This window comes from Alternaria arborescens (assembly GCF_004154835.1).
Source record: "Alternaria arborescens strain FERA 675 chromosome Unknown contig_1, whole genome shotgun sequence".
NCBI lineage: Eukaryota > Fungi > Ascomycota > Dothideomycetes > Pleosporales > Pleosporaceae > Alternaria > Alternaria arborescens.
In genome coordinates, this window is record NW_021167856.1 from 1,360,871 (window position 1) to 1,375,493 (window position 14,623).

Consider the following 14,623-nt stretch of genomic DNA (forward strand, 5'->3'; position numbering starts at 1 on the left):
GTGAGCGACGGTATGGATTCTTCTTCCTCTTCTTCGCTGCCAGCTGCAGGTGGGCCCGATGGCGGGGAGTTTCTTTGGAGGGGGGCGCGAACAAAAGCTCCGACCGCCGATCTCCGTCTCCCATAGCAACGTGTGAAACCCACTTGTTTGTGGTTAACTAGCTGGCATGCCGTCCCTGAACCTTGAACAACCATCAACATAGCATTCCATAATACCCTTGGGCACGTCTTTTGCTGCCGTACTGCCTGCTTCCTGTCGCTTCAGCCTGCATCTCGACATCGCCATGGCCGACGTTGCAAACCTCGAAGCCGCCTTTGAGCGCACCACCATCAACGATGAGAACGATGACCAGGTCACATCCACGACCACCACTACGACCTACCACAAGGCAAAGGTGTGCATCAATTCGTCTGTCGTGTAGAGCTACTTCTAACAGAGTCAAAGTCTTCGGCAACCACATCCGGCCTGTCGTCGTCACAATCAGCTGCAAACCGCATGAAGCTGCCCCATCAGATTCCATTACAGAAGCTTGCCACACAAAACGCAAAGACGGCAAACATCGCCAAGGTCACCATCACAGCAAGCGCCAGCCGCCCCTCAGAACAAAACCCATCTCACCGCCGCACCCTTACCGAGTCAGCCATCTACACCGCTCCTTCAAACCCCGCACAACCCAAACAATGGCATCTGGGCATGTTCGAAATCGGCAAGCCCCTTGGAAAGGGAAAGTTTGGTCGCGTCTACCTCGCCAAGGAACGCTCGTCAGGCTTTGTGTGCGCTTTGAAGGTCCTCCACAAGTCCGAGCTCCAACAAGGCAAAGTCGAAAAGCAGGTCCGCCGAGAGATTGAGATCCAATCACACCTCACCCACCCCAACATCCTCAAGCTGTTCGGTCACTTCCACGACGCAAAGCGAATCTTCCTCATTCTCGAGTTCGCCGGCAAGGGAGAACTCTACAAGCACCTCCGCAAGGAACAACGCTTCCCAGAATGGAAAGCAGCACAATACATTGCCCAAATGGCCGCAGCGCTCAAGTACCTCCACAAGAAGCACGTCATGCACCGCGACATCAAGCCCGAGAACATTCTCGTAGGCATTCACGGCGAGATCAAGATTTCTGACTTTGGTTGGTCGGTTCACGCACCCAACAACCGCCGAAACACCATGTGCGGAACTCTCGACTACCTGCCCCCGGAGATGCTTCGCGGTGGCGGCAAGGACAACTACTACTCTGAGAAGGTTGACCTGTGGAGCTTGGGTGTCTTGACATATGAGTTCTTGGTCGGCGAAGCGCCTTTTGAGGACACACAAGTCATGACACAGCGCAAGATTGCGAGGGGAGAGTACACAGTCCCAAGCTTTGTCAGCGCAGAAGCACGGGATCTCATCAAGAGACTACTGGTACTTGATCCTGAGAAGCGTATCGCGCTCGAGGACGTTGAGGTACACCCGTGGATCGTGAAGCACTGCAAGGGCAGCCCACGAGCTTACGAGCGTACCTCTGGGGGCAAGATCCGCAGCAGCTCAGAGCAATCTGAGGAGAGCTACTAGACTTGTTCTTGGTCTTCATTACATAATGTCTAACATTTACGACGGCGAAAGGGCGTTCTGCACGGAAGTCATTGATTTTTTTTTCTTAGTCGCGCTTATAGTCGCATTGCTTGGAGTCTTCGGTTTGCCGTTGGCGTTTGGTATATTCATGGGGGTATACACCCCACATCGCATGCAATGCAAGCATTTCAATCTTCATTCTTGACCCATTTCTATTTGCCATCTACGCGCTACGAAGATACCCGCCTCAATGCGCCTCGACCATCTCACTCTTCTTTTCTCCATGCCTAAAGTCGGGCGTGCTAGGTCTACTCCTCTCGCTCCCGAAGAAAGCGATGTTCTCTCGCAACGCCACATACTCACTATCCGCATAACCCAACGCCTCACTAATTTGCGTCGAATGGAGGCCTTTGATTCTCCTAATTTCGGTAGCTGAGTAGTTCACTACTGCTCGCCCAATCTCAATCGGTGCTGGGTTGTGCAGTTCGTAATTGGGTGGGTGCTGCAGTGTCTGGGAGGAACTCATCGAGTACGATGATGACGATGAGTGCGTAAGGGGATGTCGAATTGGAATTGGGGCGTGTACGCCGTGGGCTAGAGCGCCAGGCGTTGTAGGCGGTTGCGGGGTCGTTGGTGATTGCACTGGTTTGGGAGAGTGTGATGGGTTGGATAGACGTTTGACAACGACAATGCGTACGGCTTCTTGCTGGGCGAAGTGGCCGTCTACTTCTACGATGCCGACAGGTAGTAGTCCAGCTTTATCGCTCAACGCAGCCCATGCACCCTGGTCGATATATATCGTCCCGTGGGGCGCAAGACCATGCAAGATCCAGAAGTAGCGGTCGCGGATTGGGTTGGATATCGGGAGGAAACGGGTGTGTAGGGGCACTGGTTCTTCTGGTTTGGGCGATGCGCTTCCAGCGAGCTGTTGATCGCCTAGCGAGGCTGTAGATGCAGAGAGATCGTGGTTTGAATCTTGCAAGGCTGCTTGAGCATGTGCTGCGCCTTCTTCCTGCAAGTTGGTGACGGAATTCCGACTTGACATCCTTGCCTTTCTTTGTTTCTCTGCGTGCGCAATAATTCCCGAGATGTTGCCTGGTTTACTACTCTTCGTAATGACTGTCGTGACACCCGCACTTGTCGCCAACCTTGCTGCTACGATCTTGGTGCTCATACCGCCTGTTCCCAGGGAACTGCCGGCCGAGCTTACATCTGCTGCCAGCTCTGCAATATCTTCCACAACAGCAATGGATTTTGCGTCTGGGTTGGTGCGCGGATTCTTGTCATACAGACAGTCCACATCCGTCATAAGGAAGAGGTAATCCGCCTGGACCATACCCGCAGTTATAGCACTCAGCGTATCGTTGTCACCAAACTTGATTTCAGTGACGGCCAAAGTATCGTTCTCGTTCACAATAGGAATGACACCCATGCTCAGGAGTTCAATGAATGTATTCTGCGCATTCTGGTACTGTGTTCGATCGGCAATATCGTTTCGCGTCAACAGCACCTGAGCAATTGGTTGCTCCAAGTTGCCAAATAGCTGATCCCATAGCGACATCAGTCTGCTTTGACCGATAGCCGCAAGCGCTTGGACTTGTGGGAGGTGTTTTGGACGTCGTGGGAGATTCATACGCCGTAAACCCACACCAATGGCACCAGAGGATACAATTACGACGCGGTGACCGGCGGTGCGTAGGCTGCATGCTGTCTCGACAATGAGAGAGAGGATGGAGAGGAGGGGCTGATGTGTTTTTTCGTCAACTATGGATGAGGTTCCTGGTTGTGTTGGTCAGGTGCTCTCTTCTTTTCGATGCGAATTAAGTACTGTTCTGTATTTACCGAGTTTTATCACGACGGTGAGTTGGCCGGGCTGCTTGCGCATATGGACAGCCATTGCGAAAGAGGGTGTGATACAATGGCGGCAGGCGCAGATGTGGGATAGTCAAGAAGGTTGTAGGAGAAAAGGGGACCGCTGAGATGTAGTTGGAGCTCAGCGCTTCATCACATAGACGCCGCTCTTTATATTGTTGCGCAACTGATGACTGGAACAAGCCCAAGTTTCCCTCGCAAGCGATCTTCGGGCTCCCTTGCTCGCGGTGACGTCTTCCCTCCGATTGGCTCCCCGCGCTACCAGCTCCTTCCCCATCTCCACCTAAACTTTTCGCGACGGGAATTGAGAACACGCCCTACCGTAAACATCGTTGTACGTCACGCCACACATCTGCGCCCTTCACTCCGGTCACCAAACTCCAAAGTTGCACACCGCCGAACCATACCATGGCAAACCCCGAGACGGCGCCCGATGGCGCATCCCTCTCCGCCATGGCCCAACCACCCCCTCAGAAGATCGACCCTGTATACTACACATGGAGCAGTACCTTCAACATAATGCTCGGTCGCATGACAGGTTCTCGAGACATCGAATTAGAAAAGGGCTACTTCAGCGAAATGGACAAGATAAAAGCAGACTCGATATGCAAGCGATGCGAGTCGAACAAGGAATACCTATTACAATACAGTCCCATTATACGCTTCCTGTCGGATGAAGTATACAAACTGGGAGGCGATCTGAACAAGGACAATATACTGTGCCGCATGTGCACGAATGAGCAATCGGGCGGTTTCTCCCTCGACCACGGCATCCTCCTCTGCGCCAACAAGTTCCGCAATCGCGGACACCAGGAAGACACCATGGCGCACGAGATGGTTCACGCGTGGGACCATCTAAAATTTAAAGTCGAGTCCGAGAACCTGCGACACCAGGCTTGCCTTGAGATACGCGCTTCCACACTCAGCGGCGAATGTCGTTTCTCTAGAGAGTTCTTCACGCGGAACCAGTGGCGCATCACCGAACAACTACAATCGTGTGTTAGACGGAGAGCGACGTTGAGTATGATGGCTAGGCCAGGCATAAAGGACCAAGAGCATGCTGGAAAGGTAGTCAACGAAGTATGGGATAGTTGTTTCCGGGATACCAGGCCATTTGACGAGATATATCGATAATGCGGACAAGTGAGAGATGTGATTGGTCGGTTCGTACGATGTACTATAACAGTTGTACTCCCCTTGTACGTGCGCATAGCGATGGCGTTGATAAGGGTGCTGGGATTTTCAGGTATACTAGAGGGCGTGGTGTTGTTCAATATTTCTTCTCCGCTCAATTGACAACTTAGGCCTTAGGAGAAGTTTCGCGTATGACCACTCTGTCGAGCTGTTTACTTGAGGAGAAGTCAGAAGTTGTTGTTTTTGGCCCCCAATACTTGATTAGGCGGTGGCTGCCCAAGCGAAGCGCGAGGCATATTCCCACTCTGTCAGTTGGTGCTCCGCCGCAATGTTATGATGAGGCTGGACACAATCTGGACGCCTTGAAACACGCAGACTTTATGGGTATATACAACATGGCTAGAAGTACCAGGACCCGTATCTCTTCCCTAACCAGCCCCGATATCTCAAATCTCGTCATCCGCTCCAGACTCCAATTTTAACGTCCCTTCAAAATGCTACCACACTCCCTATTATGTCTTCTCTTTGTCGCAACATCCTCCGCAGCTTTTATTCCACCGCCACCGCGACCCATCCCAAGACCTATAACACCAGACGAACCCCTCTCGCCTATTGTGCCCAATGAACCCCAAGTACCAGCAGCAAGACCAAACCGGCCAAAACCAGAAGTACCAGAAACACCTGACGCACCTGACAACAACTCACAAGATTCAAATACAAACACGCCGACGGGGTTATTTGTCCCGTATCCAACTAAAACGGCAACCTTGTCACCTGCAGAGGCCTGGCAATCCTTTCTTGATTCGACGGCAACGGCAACTTCTACAGCAGGATATGGCTCTTCTAGTACGGCGCGGGCAAGCAAAACAGCGAAGCACTCTGCTTCGTCGACATCGAGTGTGACGGCGCCGGTGGAAGGAGAGGCAGCTAAGATCGAGGGTATGGGTATGAAGCTATGGGTGGGTATGACTGGCTTTGTGAGTAAATCGATGAAAATGATGTATAAGATTGATGGACTGATTGTTGGTAGACGATTGTGTCAGCAATGGCCGTTGTCTTTTAGGGACATCAAAAGTGACAAAGACGGAGACCATGTCCGCACTTGCTGTACATGTCTCACGTCTCGTCATATCTTTTGTCTGCCAAGTTTATATGAGGCCTTCTACTTCCCTGCCTCCTGCCCCCGTTCACAAGCTGCTTTGCAACATTCAAACAAACTCATGCGCACTTAGCCATGGAACCTGAGCCTCTACGAAGACTCATGTCTGCCAGGAGTGAAAAGTATGGATCATGTCAGTTCTGCTCATTCTCGAGAATGAAGTTGAAGACTTTGTCAAGCATCGAAAAGAGGACATGATTCACAGGTCGTGGCATCGCAGCTGGTAACTTTGGAGGAGAGTGGGTCTATTCTATGGTGTTTCATGCACCCAGACCTTCATCGTGCAGCAACACAGTCTCCAACGAGTGTTCAGGAGCAGAGTTTTTGGTGTCCCAAGATGCCGGAATGAGCAGGCTGTATTCTTCTGGCCTCACTTAGCAAGACTTTATATGGAGGTTTTGATCGACAGAAGTGGATATACATTCACGCCTCGTCACGAGCTCTGTGGGTTTCGGGGTGTCTATATGCCTGCCTGTGTGTATAAAGCCTCTTTCGCTTGTCATCATCGACCGTCAACTCCAAGACCTATTCAACGATTGATCGTACTCAAGATGTGGTCTTGCATGTGTCATGATACATCGAAGTCTTTGTTTGTCCTTCTCAGTAAGCAACCGATATCAAGGCCTGTTACACAAGATTGTACGTGCGGCATTCACTTCGGTCCGAAAGTTCTCGAAAAGGCGCGAAGGTATACTTCCGGGACTTTTGTAATGACTTATGATCTGAACAAGTGCGACGCGTTCGTATATGCCGACTGCGGCTGAGATACTCTCAGATATGAGCTACTTTACCTTGCGTGATTCCTGTATCAAATTGAATGATTGCAAGATAGCTTGCGATTTGATGGGCGTCGGAAGGTTGGCAGATTCAGCCCCTGAGATACATATCCATGTATGTTTTGGTCTTTGTTGAAGAATGCAAAAGTAGCCCTGACCTAAGCCTCGAAGCCTTACAAAGCTTTCTGATACATCCGTAACTTCCGCTGACATACGCGTTGCAATCTTGGCCTTTTGCGCCCTGCATAATTATGTCAGGGTCTACTCAGCACAGAGGAACGAGAAGGTTGCGCATGCATCGATCCGGAAACCAGGGCCATGCCAAGCCGCTAGTCACATGGCTCTCTCCGAGTTCACGTTTCTAAGGTAAATCTTTCCTTCTACCAGCGCTGCGATCATTTCAGATAGATTGCAGTTTGCCGTATATGTGTATTCTCGGTTCTTCTTCGTATGTTGGGATAAGGGAGTTTTGGATACCTCTGGTTGATAGCGCATGACATCGTGGATTATTTATGGCCTACGCAATTCCCGCCGTCCTGCATCATTTCCGCGATCAGTCATCTGGTCATCTTCGCACTAAGTAGCCATACCGTTGGACGGAATCCATTTTTCCGCGCATTCACTCCGCCTTTCCACCATGTGCTGGTGGCACCCCGGATGAATGTTTCATGTCGTACATTTGCAACGTTTCGACCAAACAGAACGCGTCTTTGTTCTTTCGCCACGGACTGGCCGGCCACGCCCCACGTTCTTCCGAGCCGTTCCCCGTGCTAGCACTGACTTCCCAGTGCCTGGTGGTGGGGCGAACACCTCCTCTTGCATGGTGCTGCTGTCAAGCCTTGCCTGTTCTTGGCTTTAGTGCTTGGATTGCTTGTGCTTTCTGGTCGGAAATGACAAGGCTTCAGATTTCTACAGTGGCCGCACGCGCAAAATTATGTGGCGACTCGTCGGGGATATGCAGGTGGCCTTTGGACGGAAATTCTGGGGCCGCAAGATCATGAACGTATATATACAGTAGTGTCAGTACCCTGTGGATGTAAGAAGTTTTTGAGATTCACATCAGTTCAACCCCTTCAAAATGCGATTCCAAGGTACTAGAAGCAGTATATGACGCGGACCATCCCTGTACTAACTCCCTTGTAGCTTCATCTACGTCAGTCATTCTTGCTGCTGTAGGAACAGCAGCCGCCGTACCCTCGCCGTCTTCAACTGCGACTACGGATGCCTGCTACGTGACTGAGTATGCGGCTATCCCAGCAGCAACAGCGGCCTGCACTTCCATAACTCTTGATGGTCTCACCGTGCCTGGAAACTCAACTATTGATCTTTCAAAGCTGAAGAGTGGCACCAAGGTGACATTCAAGGGAAAGACATTCTGGGAATATGCCGATGCAAACTATGCTTTCATCAAGGTGGGAGGATCCAACATCGAAATTACAGCCGACGCAGATGCGGTGCTCGATGGTAATGGTCAAGCTTGGTGGGACGGTCTTGGTAGCAACGGAGGCCTTACCAAGCCAAACCACTTTATCGAGATCAGCAAGGTTCTTGGGAAAAGCTCGGTTCACGACATCTACATCGAGAACTATCCCGTCCACTGCTTCGCTATTAGTAACAGTGCTGGTCTGGATATTCACCACATTACGCTGAACAACAGCGCTGGATATGCACCCAACAACCGCTCCAACGGCCTACCAGCATCACACAACAGCGACGGATTCGACTTGGGAAGCACCAATGACACCACAGTTCGTGACAGCGTCGTTATCAACCAAGACGACTGTGTCGCTGTCACAAGCGGAAACAACATCCTAGTTAACAACATGTACTGCAACGGCAGTCACGGTCTTTCCATTGGATCAGTTGGCGGAAAGTCAAGTATGTCATCCTTTCAATTACCCATCTTCGATCGCGTCCCACTAACCTTATCCTTTAGACAACAATGTTACCAACATATCCTTCACCAACTCTGTCGTTCTGAACGCTGAGAACGGAGCCCGCATCAAGTCGAACTCGAACACTACCGGCTTCATCTCCAATATCCTTTTCGAGAACATTCGCGTTGAGAACATATCCATCTACGGAATTGATATCCAGCAAGACTACCTGAACGGTGGACCAACCGGCAGCCCAACGAACGGTGTCATCATCCAGAACATTGTCATGAGGAACATCACCGGTACTGCAACAGAGGAGGGAAAGAACTACTATATCCTCTGTGGAGAGGGAAGCTGTAGCAACATCAAGATTGACGACGTTCATATCACCGGGGGCGGATTGGAGAGTTCTTGTAACTTCAAGACGGCAGGCAACTTTGACTGCGATGGACACTTTGTATAATCAGATAATGATAGGACAAGCGTTATGCTTCGTGTTAGATAAATTAGACCGACGCGCCGGGTGCGGTGCGCTATCATCTATTGAGCCTAAGAAGACGGCATGCATTGAGCGAAAGTCGTCGTGTAGATCGTTGGACGGATCGATGAAGGGGTGTAACACTGGCTGCTTCTGGATTGTGGAGCATCGCGACCTCCGAATGAACTGCGCATGCGCCCACGTGACGTACAATTCAACGTTAAGCCGGTGTCGCGCCAATGGTGCACTGCTTAAATCCGCGCCCAGGCAAAGTTTGTTCAACGGTTTGAAGAAATCGTTCGCGGTCTGGACGATCCCCAAAAGTGCCGTGGCGTTTCGGGACCCGAACAATCGCGCCGCTTTCATCAGGGACGCCGCCCCACTGTGGGTACATTGAACACAACCCGGGAGAAGCGTGATGCTGTTAATTACACCTTCATGTTACCGCACCGTCCGGGTCCTCATACCAAGCAGTCGAGCGCTCTAGCTAAGGCTGTTATCTTTGAACTAATGGATTTACCCGGCCTCTTCCTGCCCGTTGTGGCAGGCTTCCGTCTCCTTACATTAACCCTACACTAGTCGAAGTGTCCTTTCACTGCGCGTCGATTACGCGATACCGTCCAGTTGCATGGGCATCTTCAGCGATGACGGCCTGCAGCAGCCCAACTGCTACAATCGCAGTCCCGAAGCATTCATTCGCTGCTACTGGTTATGCATGGGGGACGTGCTTCTGCCGTCAGCACCCCATTCTGTCAGCCACCTGTCTCAAGTTCATCATCGTGGGCATGGTACTCGAGTCCTGATTGATCTGCGTGAGTTATGAGCATTGCGAGCAAGTCTTGCGTCAGTCGACGGTGGTTGACAGATGGTGTGAATCCTTCATCGTCTGGCGCGAACTGCAAGAACTGGGTCTCCGGATTAAGCGACGGCGTGATGCCGATATTCGGCGTGCAGGATGAACAGATAGCTCATGTCAGGTCCCACCAAAAATGTCACTCATCACGGCACCAACACGCTTCCAGCAGTTAACCAGCGGTGCGTCATCCAGGTACCGCGCTGCATGCCCCTTACAGGGCCTAGTATTCGGATGGCTTCGTTGCGAATGGCCTGTTGCGTATCTGCGATAGGTTACGTGCTTTGCACACCACGTCTGTGCGAATCATCGCCTCGCGCAGACACTTTGCCCGGCCATATCTCGACCGGAATCGACCTAGGCAAACCGTGTTTAAACCTACGCTGGCAGAGACTTTTGTCGTGGATGCGCGCACATCATTTCATTCATTCTCGTCGCTGGTCCTCGTGTTCTTTCAGCCCCTACTACGGTTCCTTGCGGCCACCTCAAACACGCTACAGATTGGCACGCCTGTCGTAACCTCAGCCTTGCCCCAGCTTTGAGGCCAAACCAGGGCAGTGGTCATGTCGATGTTGCGCACGAGCGCCCCCGCGAGCAACCCACAATTAGCTTCTTCTACAATCCTTCCATACGTCTTCTAGAAGAGTGCCGTTTCCGCGCTCCCCGCTGCAGTCTTGCGTGAGGTGATCCCACTTGTATATCAACCTGTCGCACCAACAGCAGCTGATGCCTGCTCGGATACACGATTATCCACTCCTTGGCCCCTAGTCTTACCGCGACACCTGGATACCCTTCCCCACCCTCCTTTGCACCTCCGCCTGTCGTTCGTTTTAGCTTCTCACTCGTTTGAATTGTCGCGAGGTGTAGTCGGCATGTTACAGTAGTCCTCTGTCGCGCGAATTGAACTGAGCATACGGCTCTTTAGCCAACATGGAGGACAATCTAGACATACCGGAGGAGTCTATGCGACATATTGAGGCCCTGCTGGCGAGGCATCCTCCACACCTAATTCAGAGAATGTTCTCACAAGCGATAGACTCGCGTATGTTCGTCGCCGCCCGGTTGTGTGTGTATATGCTTACCAAGTTTAGGCCGCAACTCCACAGCCTCGTCATTCATGTCCACCAGCACTGCTAGTTCAACCACGACATCCTCGTCTGGGTCATCATGGCGGTCTCGACTCTCTATGGCATCAACCTTCTCGTCGTCCACAGGCAGCAGTGACACGCGAGGTTCCATCGCTTCCTCATCGTCATCGCGCTCCAAGAGACGAGCGGAACCACGCTCCTACCCAGCTGGTCTTGATCCGACGCGTCCGGTGCCCGCTACTATGCCTCATGTGGATACTGAGAGCCCACTCGACCTCAAGATGGAGCCAAGCTATACACCAACAGATGATATCAGTGTTGCTTCTCCATCATTGATCCCGGACGATGACAAGTCTCAGAGCCAATCTGGCGAACCGTTCATGTTTTGTACCTATTGTGCCGAACAAAAGAGCCAGAAGACGTTCAAGGCCAAATCTGATTGGAAGAAACACGAGATGAGGATGCATGAGACTGGAGAGGACTGGCCGTGTGTCGTCAATGGTTGTAACCGTATCTTCGACCGCCAAAAAGACTTCATCAAGCATCATCAACGCTACCATGCCGGTCGGCCTTTACCTTCTCTAACGGATATCGGCATCACCTTATTGCCAAGAAGAGTGTTTGGTTGTGGGTTTGACAAGTGCAAAGAGGTTAGCATCGGGTGGGATGAGCGATGTGACCACGTCGCGAAGCACATGAAAAATGGCGCAACGATGGACCAATGGAAATACTCGAATGTCATCCGGAATCTGATACGACAAGAAGCACTTCACGATACTTGGAAAGAGCTTATAGGTTGCTTGGATGAGAGACTACGAGAGAGTCGGTCGCAGATTAGTTGGTGTCCCGACAACTCGAGAATCCTCCGACAGAAGCTTCAATGTTGCGATCTTCGACCAAGTCGAGAAGAGGTCTTAATTACCGCCTTGAGTCTCCGCGCTGACATACAGCTGGACTCTGTGCACCAGCAGTTACCTCCAGGTTTCGTGACTCCTTCAAGAGATTCCGTACCGCATGTCGAGAAGCTATCACGTGAGCAGCGCATGCACATTCTCATTGGAAATTCCAATCCACAGCACTCGCGAGCGCGGCTCGCGAGCATCAACGCAGCGTTACTACGTATCTGTAGTTCTCTAGCGCACGTACCTGACTATGATTGTGGCTCCTCGCCATTTGTGGAGCCGCAAACCCCCGCGGTGGATACGAATAACCGTCGCATTAGCTACATGGACGTGGACCCTGGGAACTACCTTGACGTAGCGCAACCAGCTATACCTGATCTCCCACCGGCTATGACAACATCCACGATGCACACACCTCATGCCCACACTCCAATCATGGATCCCGAGCAACACACCCATATGTATCACGACGAATACATGGAGCAAGTCAAGGTCCCGCCCAACCCACTAGAAACATTGTACCCCAACTATTTCGGTGGGGCTCCACAGTTTGAAGAGTCACAATACTATGACCGTCCCTCATTCGGCCAAATGATCTCGAAGCCGCTTTCTAAGATAGGCAATCGACTCAGCAGCTCCAGAAGCAATACTCATCCTAGACCATCGTCGCAAATGAGTCAAGCATCATCAGATATACACCCTGACTATACTTCCGCAGCAATGGGCATGCGCCATCCTCATCTTCACCAGCATCAGCATCAACAACCCCAACACCCTATTCAGCAGCACCATCAGCATCCACAGCAACACATGATGGCCCAACAACCGCAACCCTACCGCGACTCGACGTCGCAACTGCATGAACATATACACATGTACACGACACAGAGCTGAAAAGCCGACATGCAACGAACTTTCCTATATGAGCTATGCCCCATACTTGTTTCGACGCTTTCCATATGTCATTCAGCGAGCATTTAGATCTTTTTTGACCCTATGTTTTCTTTGATACCCCCGTGCTTTCGAGCACATGTGATAGACATGTACTATAAACATATTCGTAGTATCGAGCCGTTACTGGCATAACGTCACTCAGTCTCTCATTTAAACAACTGGTGCCCTTGTCCTAACTGGTTTACTATCATGTGCAACGCCGTCACTTCTGAGGGTATTAACAAGTACGAAGACCTAGGAGCCCAGTCTGACAAACCTTTGTTAGTGCGTGTCGCATCTAGCGCTACTCGCTATGGTCGCTGCTAGCGATGTATACGTGCCAAATGTACCACTGCGCTTCGCGAAACACTAACCGAGCACAGGAGAGCCTTGTCCGAACGGGGGATACTACTGAATGAAGAGGTGCGCTATCATAATCACGGCCTGTACTTGACAAATTCATGATATCATAATCATAGATGCACGCCTCTCACCATCGAACTAGGGCAGTTCCTTAACAGAAAATCGTTGTTGTTCGGAGATCGACGTACATTGTCCGTCTATTGCACATGTATCATGTAACACCACTTTCTCGTTCGCATCCCAACCTCGTCCTCCAGCGTTCAAGCTTCGCTCAATCTTTTCCTTCTCTTCCACTTTCATCGAATAATTACAGAATTCGTTATGAATTTCCACTTGCACCTCGCTTTTGTCAGACATCTTTAGGCTCCGCTAAGAATATACATTTATCTGTCGCATTCGTTGTGATCTAGCTGGTAGGAATGTTACCTCCGCGATACGCTATGAGATTCGGACTGGGAATCTGGGAGCAGTTGTTACTTTGTTCGTATTCCGTCTGAGATGTAAGATATCCTGGCGAGGCCTTTGAGCGGCTGAGGCGGTCGTGTCGTATGCTTTGTTCGTTGCCTCGAAATGTGCACATTGGTTTTGCTCGATCGTGTCCATGGCAGTCGTCAAATGCTCATGGCGAGATGTCGCATTATTCTCGTGCGTGCTGAGTGCATTCATAATGCCGTGGTTCATGGTACTCAAATTTGAGGTAAGTCTTCGACCCCCTACGTCCAGGGTAGACACTAACGTGGTGAGGTGAGATACCAAAGTCACCTCACTCACACTGACTGCTGCTACCACATTGTATGTGTTGGTACCGATAGAAGTTTCGAGGCCGTTCTTGACCCTACTACTGACCATAGTATGCTCTGCATCGATATTGTTACCAATCTCGTTGAGCTCCAGGTTGGTGTTGTGGGCGTTATGATTGGAGCACATCGTATCGAACCCTACTCTAGGAGCTCTCGGATGCGCACCGATGCTGTCGTGTAATGATTGAACTTTTCTTCGGTCATTGTGCAACTTTGCAGTCAGCTCTTGAACGTGGCGTTCAGCTTTCGATGCAGGATCTGATCAGTGCCCTAAATGGATCACTTCCCCTTCTGATGACCTAGTTCTCCTTGGATCGAAACGTGTCTCTATGTGCTGTTACCTCATACGATGGAAAATCCGGCTTTGTAAAGAAATAGTAAGTGAAGCAGCTTCCAGTCAAGATATTCGACATAAACGATTACCCCCCAAACATTACTCTACAGTATAGTAGCTGCTGCGGGTGCTTGATCGAGCATCTCATCCTACTAAACCCTGGTAATGAGACTATTTAATAGACCTCCCAGTTTGTAGCCTTAAGCAGCCCGATCTCCTCCACCAGGCTCGCTCTCCACACCCAACATCTACCTCGGGAGCCGAACAAAGGTCAATTTTAACATTTAATCACATCAGACCCCGGCAGCGCGCATACAGAAGAACTAACAGTGTATGCAGACGCTCTGCAACTGTGGAAGATACTGCTAGAGTCTACATTAGCTCATAAGAAGAAACCTCGTAAACATTAAGAGTGTTGTAGACTTCTGCGTTTCCTATGTATGTCTACAAGCTTTTAATATGCTTCGTTGTGGTAAGAAGAAGTAATTCTTTCTAAAGGTATG

General features: G+C 50.8%; 6 protein-coding genes across 6 annotated transcripts; 5 read left to right on the forward strand and 1 right to left on the reverse strand.

Annotated features, from left to right (window-relative positions):
• Window positions 1-283: 283 nt before the first annotated feature.
• Window positions 284-1,551, forward strand: AA0111_g513 (Serine/threonine-protein kinase; the record flags this gene model as incomplete). Its single annotated transcript, XM_028651208.1, has 2 exons — window positions 284-394; window positions 445-1,551. 2 exons carry the CDS (start codon window positions 284-286, stop codon window positions 1,549-1,551), a joined length of 1,218 nt encoding a protein of 405 aa, XP_028511679.1.
• A 247-nt stretch (window positions 1,552-1,798) lies between these two features.
• AA0111_g514 (Glutamate 5-kinase) lies at window positions 1,799-3,448 on the reverse strand (the record flags this gene model as incomplete). Its single annotated transcript, XM_028651219.1, has 2 exons — window positions 1,799-3,330; window positions 3,394-3,448. 2 exons carry the CDS (start codon window positions 3,446-3,448, stop codon window positions 1,799-1,801), a joined length of 1,587 nt encoding a protein of 528 aa, XP_028511678.1.
• Window positions 3,449-3,831: 383 nt separating this feature from the next.
• On the forward strand, window positions 3,832-4,557 carry AA0111_g515 (Mitochondrial inner membrane protease; the record flags this gene model as incomplete). Its single annotated transcript, XM_028651230.1, has 1 exon — window positions 3,832-4,557. One exon carries the CDS (start codon window positions 3,832-3,834, stop codon window positions 4,555-4,557), a length of 726 nt encoding a protein of 241 aa, XP_028511677.1.
• Window positions 4,558-5,051: 494 nt separating this feature from the next.
• Window positions 5,052-5,620, forward strand: AA0111_g516 (hypothetical protein; the record flags this gene model as incomplete). The annotated part of the gene is made up of 2 exons (XM_028651241.1): window positions 5,052-5,534; window positions 5,588-5,620. The coding sequence occupies 2 exons, from the start codon at window positions 5,052-5,054 to the stop codon at window positions 5,618-5,620; spliced, it is 516 nt and encodes a 171-aa protein (XP_028511676.1).
• A 1,950-nt stretch (window positions 5,621-7,570) lies between these two features.
• Window positions 7,571-8,832, forward strand: AA0111_g517 (putative endopolygalacturonase D; the record flags this gene model as incomplete). Its single annotated transcript, XM_028651252.1, has 3 exons — window positions 7,571-7,583; window positions 7,636-8,370; window positions 8,429-8,832. The coding sequence occupies 3 exons, from the start codon at window positions 7,571-7,573 to the stop codon at window positions 8,830-8,832; spliced, it is 1,152 nt and encodes a 383-aa protein (XP_028511675.1).
• Window positions 8,833-10,630: 1,798 nt separating this feature from the next.
• AA0111_g518 (hypothetical protein) lies at window positions 10,631-12,584 on the forward strand (the record flags this gene model as incomplete). The annotated part of the gene is made up of 2 exons (XM_028651263.1): window positions 10,631-10,742; window positions 10,792-12,584. The coding sequence occupies 2 exons, from the start codon at window positions 10,631-10,633 to the stop codon at window positions 12,582-12,584; spliced, it is 1,905 nt and encodes a 634-aa protein (XP_028511684.1).
• Between the last annotated feature and the right edge of the window lie 2,039 nt (window positions 12,585-14,623).